This window comes from Haplochromis burtoni, unplaced genomic scaffold (assembly GCF_018398535.1).
Source record: "Haplochromis burtoni strain Fernald_Lab_line unplaced genomic scaffold, NCSU_Asbu1 Contig_33, whole genome shotgun sequence".
Classification (NCBI taxonomy): domain Eukaryota; kingdom Metazoa; phylum Chordata; class Actinopteri; order Cichliformes; family Cichlidae; genus Haplochromis; species Haplochromis burtoni.
Genome location: NW_024582394.1, coordinates 271,777 through 281,363, shown reverse-complemented (window position 1 = coordinate 281,363; position 9,587 = coordinate 271,777). Strand labels below are relative to the sequence as shown.

Here is a 9,587-nt window from a genome sequence, read left to right as displayed (position 1 = left end):
GCATTTCACCCCCATGTCATACTGTGTATGGTTGTGTGTGTGTGACAAATAAAATTTGAATTTGAATTTGAATAACAACTCAAAATACTGGGTCAAACTGACCCAGAACCGTGACAGTAGCGCCTCTCTAAGGGCTGGCTCCAAACAGTCCTAAACGGAAAAAAAACAGAACAAAACCAGAGCACCAGGCCAGGACGGGCGGAGGGGGTCCAGGATGGAGGGACAGAAACCAAACAAAAGACAAGGAGCAAGCATCTGAGCAGGTCCGAAGGCCTCGTTCAGGAGGCCGCCCTCAACGCTCAAATAAAGGCCTGGAAGGTGGCCGGCAAAGGCGAGGCAGGGCCAGACGAGGCAAGACCAGACGAAGGCGAAGACCCAGTGGATGAAGACCCAGAGGCCAAACCAGATGGCAGCGAGGCAGCTGCGGAACCTGACAGCAGCAAGGTGGCTGCGGAACCTGAATGTGGTGATGCTGCAGGCGACGATACTGCAGGCGACGATGCTGCAGGCGACGATGCTGCAGGCGACGGCTGAACAGACTTCCCCGGACCGTCAGCAGACATGAGGATGTGCTGGCTGGGTTCTCCCGAACCCCCAAGTAACGTGACTTGAGGCTGGACGGGCTCCTTGGGCCCTCCAGCTGACGAGACATGAGGCTGGCTGGGTTCTCCTGAACCCCCAGCTGACGAGACTTGAGGCTGGACAGGCTCCTCGGGCCCTCCAGCCAGAGCAGATGCAGGGCCAGAGGCAATTGGGACCCCTGGCTGAGGGTGAAGATGTGTGGCTGACTGAACTGATGACAAAGCTAATGATTGTTCTACCAACTGAGCTACTTACTGGGCTATGGACTGTAACAAAGTTTGTAGTAAGTCTGGTTGTGGTAGTGACTGAGCTATGGGTAGCGGGGCTGAATGTGGTGGAGGTGGAGACTGAGCTAGGGACTGCAATAGAGGTTGTAGTGACGGTGGTTGTGAAGGTAACTGGGCTAATCCTCCTGAGCCTTCTGAACACGAGAAAAACTGCTGGACGGGCTCACCTGAGCCTCCAGCGGACACAGGAACAGGTGCTGGCACCAGCTGAACACCAGCCCCTCCCACCCGAGGAACTGAAATGGGTGGAGGCGAACGCTGGGCCCGAGCTACCCTGGGAGCAGGAACAGGAGGAGAGAGAGAAGCTCAGGAACGACCTCAAAATGCACAATATTGCCAACTGGGTGTGGGCATATAGTCTTTGCAGAGTGGGCAACCTCAGACACATCCAACAGGGATACAGAACAGTCCCTAGGAGGAGCCACAGTCTCAATAGATTGTAGAGAGGGGCAACTAGAGTCCTTAAATGTCCTTGGGGAGCAGACAGCCTCTTCTTTCAGAGAGCCTAAGTTACAGCCAGCAATCTCCGTCCCTACCAACTGCCTGTGCCCTTGCTGAAAAGTACATGGCTGAAAAGCTGGCTTAGAAACATTAACCACCTCCCTTTCAGCTGACTTGAAAACAGAACTTGCAGCCTCTGGAAATTTCACAGCAGTCCGAAAATTTCTCCCCCCAGATTCAAGTAAAGTGGTCTTAGTCATTTTAACACTGGGTTCAGATTGTGCAGAATGAAAACTGGTTCTTAAATCCTCAGAGAAGGAGTTTACAGGGTTAACAAACACAGACTCAACTACCTCTAAGTTAGCAGATTTAGATTCACTTGCATGGCAGGTAGCCTTCAGGGTCTTAGGTGTGGATTTATTGTTTGTTAAATTCACGAGTTCAGGGGGAGCATGAGAAAAACAGTCTTTGTTGCTCACCACTGATTGTCCAGAGGAAGCGGAGCGACGGCTGCGTGAGCGTCGCTCACTCTGGGAAGAGGGAGGTAAGCCAGACTGCAAATCCTCCTGCAGACCGGACCGAAAGTCTTTCGGTGGGCCGGGCTGGGACGAAGAGGCGGGAAGTTTGTGTAGCTCCGAACGTGGAAGTCCCAAAAACAAAGCAAAGGATTGCAGTGGAGTAAGCCCAGTGTCTTCCACCACATAATCCTTCTTTCCGTGACAATTTCAATTTCTATCATAAAATAAAAAATTAAAAAAAACTGAAGCTCAAACATAAATTCCAAGTGATAAGAAATGCACTTCAAGTTTTTGGAGTTTCACTCTCTCAAGATGTATGAATTAAGAAATTATAGTAATTAAAAAAGATAATAAAACCCTACAAAAATAATTTTTTTGTAAAAAAAAACAGGACTTGGTGACATTTGAAGGGGAATCGAAAGACTCTATTCTTGGTTCCTGCTAAAGAAGCTTGAGAATTTCTCAGAGTATATCATGTGTCTTTGATCCACACAGCCAGTCCTTTAAGAAATGCCAGATAGCACACTGTGACCAGTCCCAGACTGCCAGTTTATACTATATGAAAATTTGAACTAATTCATCCACAGAGTGTGTGTCCATTATTCATCGCAGCACTGAAAAAAACCACCCAAAGCTAAAATGAAGGGGATTCTAATATATGTTTTGCACAGGCTTTCTGTTGAGTTTGGCACAGCATCTGAGAATTATAAACAGTGTAGTGTGTACTATTAGCTTCAGTTGTACCTTCCAATTAATCCAAAAACTACAGTTATTAACAATCAAGAGCACCAGGAAGCACAACAAAAATACTCCCAATGCAGCAACTCCTGAAAAAGATTTGACAGAGATTTCAACCTTATATGGCCGACATCACAATCATTTATGGTCTTGGGAGTCTTTCCATATGAGACAGAGGCAACAAAGACCTTGACTTTTCTTTTATAGCTCTTTAATTTATAGACCATTTCAAATGTCAGGAAGTACAGGCTGCCACTACAAGACTGCAGGAAAAACCGCCTGGCAGAGGCACATGGCTCTCCCATTGTTAATAATCATTACATAATCAGACCGATCTGATCTACTGTACTGTGCCCTGAACAATGTTCTCACACTTGGCCACAGAAGCAGCGAACAGCGAACTGTGACTTGTGATATCATTAAAATGCAACGCATGGCCAGACCACCCTTACTCCCAGAGCATCAGATGCTTCCAACAACCAGCAAACAACAGCATTATTATTTCAGAGACAGACTGTTATGTCTCTGGCTTTGACCAAAGCCGCCAGGTTCCTAACAGACCCACTGAAACATACAGTATTTTACAATACCTCAAACCACACTTGTCATCACTGTGCTCGACGGGATTAAAGCTGAAACCTACAGCCTGTTGGCCTTTGCCTTGAAGGTTTGTTCTACTTCTGTTGGTCTGGCCATCTGCAAAGAGCCTTCTCAATATATCCCCAAGCCTTGGCCTTAAAAGTAGTCACGGAACCCTTGTTCTGCCATACTGCATGAAATAGGTTATGACAATAACAATTTAACAATCCACTTGGAGTTCAATCAAGACATGGAATGTAGGAGGTCATGCTTCAGAAATCTAGAGCTGTTTGAAAAGTCAGGAGACACGGCCTCATACTGTTAGCTTATATTGATCCTCGAAGCAAGGAAAAGGAAAAAGAAAAATGATCCAGTGGAAATGCTGCCAGCTTGATTTCACTGCACACAGAGCAGGGATCCTCTCACATCATTACAGCAAGCTAAATGCAAATAGTAATCAAAATTACATTATAGCCGTTTTCATCTGTAAAAGCTACATGTGATAATAATAGGTTTTCTGTTTGTTTGTTTGTATCTTTTCATGCAATGGTGAAGTCCTATAAAAGAGAGAGGCAACGTGCACAACGGAGGGGGAAAAAATATTTTTCACATCATCAAACAAACCGCTGCTTGCCAGGAGAAAAGAATGTCAGGAGCAGGTTGCGTCTCCTAAACATGTTAGCAGAATAACATACGTCAGTCTGTGTGGGTCTTCTGCACAATAAAGATTCCACGTATTAAAGAGGGGAACAACAAAGACAGACACAGAGACACAGATGGGAGTTGGCAGTGGTTAAAGCTTAGCTCAGAGTGGGAAGAAAAGAGATGTAAAAGGGGGGGAGCAGTGTTACAAGTGTCATTGTTGAGATGGGTTGGGCTATTAAGTCATGAAACATAAAAACAAACAATTTTTATATGAAAATATACACTGAAAACACTTGAAATGTAGATTTAATCTCAGTTTTTTTCACCATCTTTAATCAGTTTTTTCTCAACTGCCGCCCCTTGTATTTAAAATAGCCCACATTATGATTGTTAAAAACAGGTAGGCAGACAATACCCATACTGCTGGTCAAACCCAGACTAACAAGGGAAAAACTACTAAAGGTGATTTCTGGAAATAAACACCCTATTAACACCCAATTTAAAAGTGCTTTTACTCTCCAAACTGCTCCAGTGGAGTCACCGTGCCCGTAAAGGGTAACTTTCAGGTGAGAATATACACAGTGTCATTATGACTGTGAAACCAGGCATTACTTAGGAACAGTCTGTTGCTGATAAATTCAGTCAGTACAGGTGGCATCTTTCAACAAATAACAGAATTCAAACTGAAGGAATAGAGAGATATTTTGGGATTGTGCTTATTTTCTTGCCAAGAGTGAAATTTGAAGACTGATGCCACTATTATGTCTGCACTGTAAACATTGAGCTTGGCAGGCAGGAAGAAGCTGCTAGCTCTTTTCAAAGTTCAAAATTGCATCTGCTAGTATTGCTAAACCACGCTAACTATCTGGCTATACTAAAATAACTCTGCAAATACTGAAAAACTAAATGAATTTTTGGTGTTGCACAGGATGTGCTAGAGACATTTCTTGGCCATCAACAGCTGTTTGTAGTGACTTCTTAGTCTTGTTGTCACAATGTGGCTGCCATTTCAAGAGTGAAGATGCACTGATAGTGACAGGCAAAATGTTGCTTCGTATATTAGATGGAAAGCCAAGGATCAGATGAACAAATTAGCTAAGAAATCTGCTGATTTGTGTTAGCAGGTACATTTTTAAGCTTTGAAAAACATCTGCTTCATGTTTTCCCTCACCTCCCGACTTTATGGTTGACTAAATTAATTTAGTCAACCATAAATTTGGTTCCACAGTCAAAACATTTCTTCAAATGGTTGTAAAAACAAAAAAGTATGAGAGTATATCTTGAGCACTGAACTTTCTTTATCTGGTTCAGCTAATTCTAAAATATATTTTCTCATTTACTTTAGCTCCACTGATTCGTTTCTATTTGCCCAAGGTGAATTAGAGTTATTTTGCAAAGCTTATGGAACTAAAATGTTTAAAGGGGATCTTTTATTCTCATTTTAAGCTCCTTAATTTTATTCTTCAACTCTGTTTAGGTAGTGTTGCTAGATTCACGGTTCAAGATCCCTGTCAGTTCGCTCTTTATCTCAGACTAGCTCATTTTTATTTTTATTGGCTGCCCCTCGTAAACATGAGATGTGAACAGCAGGTGGGCGGGGCTTCTGTGCTTACAGAAAGAGCTGACCGTTTAGGGATATCCTCTCAAATTGACACCATACAGGACCAAGAGCAGAAGAAACTGTCTGAGAGGCAGTGTTTAGAGCAGCTTTTGGCTTCACTTGGTAAAGCGTAAAAGCTCCCCTTTAAATCAACATAAACATGTACTTCTAAGAATAATGTTCTGCCCTTTAGATGAACCAGTTTCTGCCAAAAACCAGAAACAGTCCATATAAGAGTTATAGAATGGGCTCAAACTAGCACAGATACATTCATATTTATTTATATTCATTATATTTGGGCAGAGGCAGAAGTTTAAGAGGCATTTATCTCTTAAACCTTTTCAAAAGCAAAGAAAACAATCTGCGTGACTGGATACCAAGAACATTTCTTTTGATGTCTTTTGGGTGAACAGACCTTTTAGATATCAAACGGAGCTTTGAAAAAGTGTTTATCAAGCATGGTGTTAAATTCTGAGAGTTGAAAGGTTGTGTGTACACCTCCATCTGCAAGGGACTCGAACACATCGTTCACTGTATAAACCCATTAAAGCAGCTTTACCGGCACAGCAAGTATGTTGTCTTGTGACACATGCTCAGGTCACATGTTAGAAACCTCAACACGGGAAACTGGTAGTGTTACAGTTTTTATCCCCCACATTTGATCAGTGTCTTGTACAGTTTTCAAAAGAGGCCAGAGCAGACCATTATTGGTTTAATGGGAAAACCTACTCGAACTGACCTGGCTGCAGCATGAACAGTTGTATCTGACATGTGCACAGAAAGACACAAGAGTACTTCTCTCAGAATAAAATCTGCTTTCAAAGACCATTTACCTCTCTAAAATAGCCCATAAAGACATCTCAGAGGATAATTGCTAAAGATTTTTGAACCTGCTGCGATGCCTGGACACCTGAGATCACGGTGAAAACTCTAAAATGGTACCATTTTCAGTGGCAGCGCAATTTTCCTTCCCAACATACAGCTTTATTGTCATATCACCCCAAATCTGCCCCCTGCAACTAGCCACCATCAGTGGGTGCTCACACCTTCAGATTGTGTGCTTTTCCTCTCAAAGCTGAAATGCCTTGATCAGTTTCCTAGCATTTTATTCTTCCTTCTAGTCAAAAGCATTATTGACTCAAAAGCCTTTGCCTCCCTACTGTGCCCAAAAGAAAGTCGTTTTAATGAAAAGCAGAGCAGCTCCATTAACACTATACCTGCTCAGCTGCCACCTACAGTATATCTTTTGTTAAATGGCTTAATTGGAGTCCAAAGAAGAAATAGAAAGACTTTTCTGGTCTTAGTGTGGTGGAGAAAAAGAATGTTTTATACGGCTATTTAGCTTTGTCATCTTGAACATTAATGTGCACTGATATTATTGGCATCATTCAGTGCACAAAGTCTACAGAGTCATTCTAAAAATGAGCATTGTCTTATCTCACTTTCCGCTTCCCTCTACAGCTGACTCTTATTTATTAAGACTGGTTTATCAAATATCCTCACTTCATTCTGCACAGTATATATAATATATAACTTACATAAATGATACATTACTTGGTTCCTGGCTTGTATTCAAGTGGAGAATCAATTAGTGAGTGCAGCCTTGAAAACCAGATTCACAGATCCATCTAATGCACCATTGGAAATAGATTCTATCTTGCGGTTTCAAAGAGCTTCGAAAGATAAAGTGGATGCATTGCGGGAATGGAGTGTTTGAAGTTTGATCGTAGAGGCCTGCAGATGGCTGAACGTTCAAACTGCATGGCTTCTGTAGCATTTGTACTTTCTACACAAGATTTTTACTTGATGGTGCAATTAGTCAAGGAATGTGCTGGGATTGGCATCATCTGTGCACCTTATGAATTACAAAGTATGTCAACATTGTGTGGGAAGGACCAAACACCAAGAATTTAAAGTATTTATGAAGACATCCTCTGTCTGGTCCCTTTGATGTGCATACTGCACTTACTGTAACCAAGTAAAGTTGTCACTGGGTGAATCAGGATTCAGTCTTGTCCACAAATCAAAAAAGAAAAGAATAATAAAGGTAAAAATTGAAGAGTTAGCCTAGTTTTTGTATAATCTGTGCAGATAGAGGTATTTGGATCATTTAAAGGCAAGAAAACACTAAGAAAAAAACACTAAAACTAAAACTCTTATTAAAGTGTCGAATGCTGATGCATAAATGTGTTTAAAACATAAGTAAACCTGTAAGATTTCCAATTATATTGTCATCTGAAACATGAACTTCAAAAGAATGTGCTTTTATCCACAGAATATATTATTAAATTAATTTGAAACATGACAAATTCTGTTGTATATTAATGTGCACGAGTCCTACTTTTCCACACAAAAAACAAAAAAATAATGATGACGCTCCCACGTCCTGCAACAGTAACCTCGTGTAGTGGATTTAACATGTAAAATCTAAGTCGTATCGATTGAAGAACTTAATCTGGTTTTCTGCTGGGCTACCTTTAAGTCCGTCTGATGCACCGCAGCAGAGATTAAAACAATGACCCCCAAATATTTTCTTTCGCAAATCGACAGACAACACAGTTAACGGCCATCCCCGGCACAAGAGCCCGTAATATAGTACTGCCAAATGAGTCAGGCGCAAAGCAGAGGATGAAAAACAAATGTATAATCCCTTCGCTGCTAACGGTGTCACTCAAGGATTAGCGTGCCAAGGGGGAAAAAAATAACACGCTAAGTACTACGCGGATAAATTAAAAGCTCTGGGCAAGGCGGCGTGCCTGCAATCGTTTCAGAAACATTGATTGTGTTACAATGGGGAATGTTTGTGCTTCAGTGCTCTCACTCTGACAGCATAACAGCAACTATAATCTCAACTTCAGATATCCGGATATCAGCTGATTTGAGTCTCCGGGACCTGGCTGAAAGTAAATTGAAAATGGTAAAAGCTTAAGGCAGTAGATTGAGAGATATTTTCTGAGTCGGGGAGACTGACCCGGTGGATTATTAGAAAAGAGTTGTGGCGCCTCACCGATGATGGGGGTTAAGCTGTGTGTCTGATAGCGAGTCACACAGAGATGAATGAGGACTTCCTCGGGAAGGCGCTCAGATCGGATGGGCTTTAACAATTAGTCCACAACAGCATATAAAACACACAAACACACATTTTCTTACCTGTGAATCCAGACGTTAACCATCCAGGAGGGTAATCCGAACAACAGTTGCGGTGAACGGATTTAAGCAACACTTCTCAACAAAGTAAGGACCAATTAATGATAATCTCGAGGTCGGGTCAAATCCACGGACGGTCTGGGGGTAATTTCCGATGTGGGCAGAGAGCTATGCTCCGTAGAAGTTTGCACCTCTAAGCAGCCAAAGGGCAGATTGTTAATCCTTTCCCAAAATAACACCAAGTACAGTAGAGCCGACGGAGGAAGGAGAAGGCGAGAGGAGGGTGTAGAGTTCAGCACCACGACAGAGTGGACAGCTCCGACGGCGCAGCGATCTCACCTCGGCCGCTTTCGGGTCTCGTGTGCGCCACTGAGGTAGGAGCCACCAGCCCCAACCTCACCTACTGGCTCAGTCCTGACCGGATTTACATACAATCACAGGGGAGGGAGGGAGGAGAGGAGGGGGTGAACCAATCACAAGTATCCCGTAGTAGGCAGTATAGGCAAGAGAACGAGCGCACACCGACAGAGTGGATGTGGAGCGGTTTAGTGCCTCCGTGCCAAGCGAAACTGTCCTTGACTAAAACGGGAGAGAAAGCGAAGCGCGCGAAAGAGAGAGAGAGAGGGGGGGGCAGAGAGAGAAAGAGAGCGAGAGAGACGGGTCTTATGGCTGCCCCACTCTCTCACTTACTCACACAGAGACACACACGTATGTGTATTTATATTTATACACACGCAGACTCATATATCAACCATAAAGTAATGCATTAACGGTGCTACATATTCCATTAATTAAACTCCATTCATTATCACCTTATTGCTGCTCCATAAAATTCTGTTTATACTGAATTAAATGTGACAAACCGCAAATGAGCAGATTTGGTTATTTCTTAGTTCTTTATTTCCTTTTTTGTTCCAGACCATGTAAAGTGGGAAACAGAAAAAACATTATTATTATTTTTTCTTTTAGATACTTAGGTTTTAAACTAAAGTGAAAATGTAAAGAACATGCATTCAAGTATGTATATGTGTAAAAGTCTAAACTATCCTA

The 9,587-nt window shown here is 42.5% G+C and overlaps 1 protein-coding gene across 3 annotated transcripts in view; it reads right to left on the bottom strand.

Moving 5' to 3' along the window:
• fstl5 (follistatin-like 5) overlaps positions 1 to 9,121 on the bottom strand; it is a 196,811-nt gene extending 187,690 nt beyond the window's left edge. For all 3 annotated transcript variants that reach the window (XM_005919390.2, XM_014332737.2, XM_005919391.2), the window contains exon 1: positions 8,541 to 9,121. In XM_005919390.2, coding sequence (XP_005919452.1) covers positions 8,541 to 8,563 — 23 coding nt within the window. In that variant the 5' untranslated portion in view covers positions 8,564 to 9,121. The remainder of the gene's footprint in view (positions 1 to 8,540) is intronic.
• Positions 9,122 to 9,587: the final 466 nt, after the last annotated feature.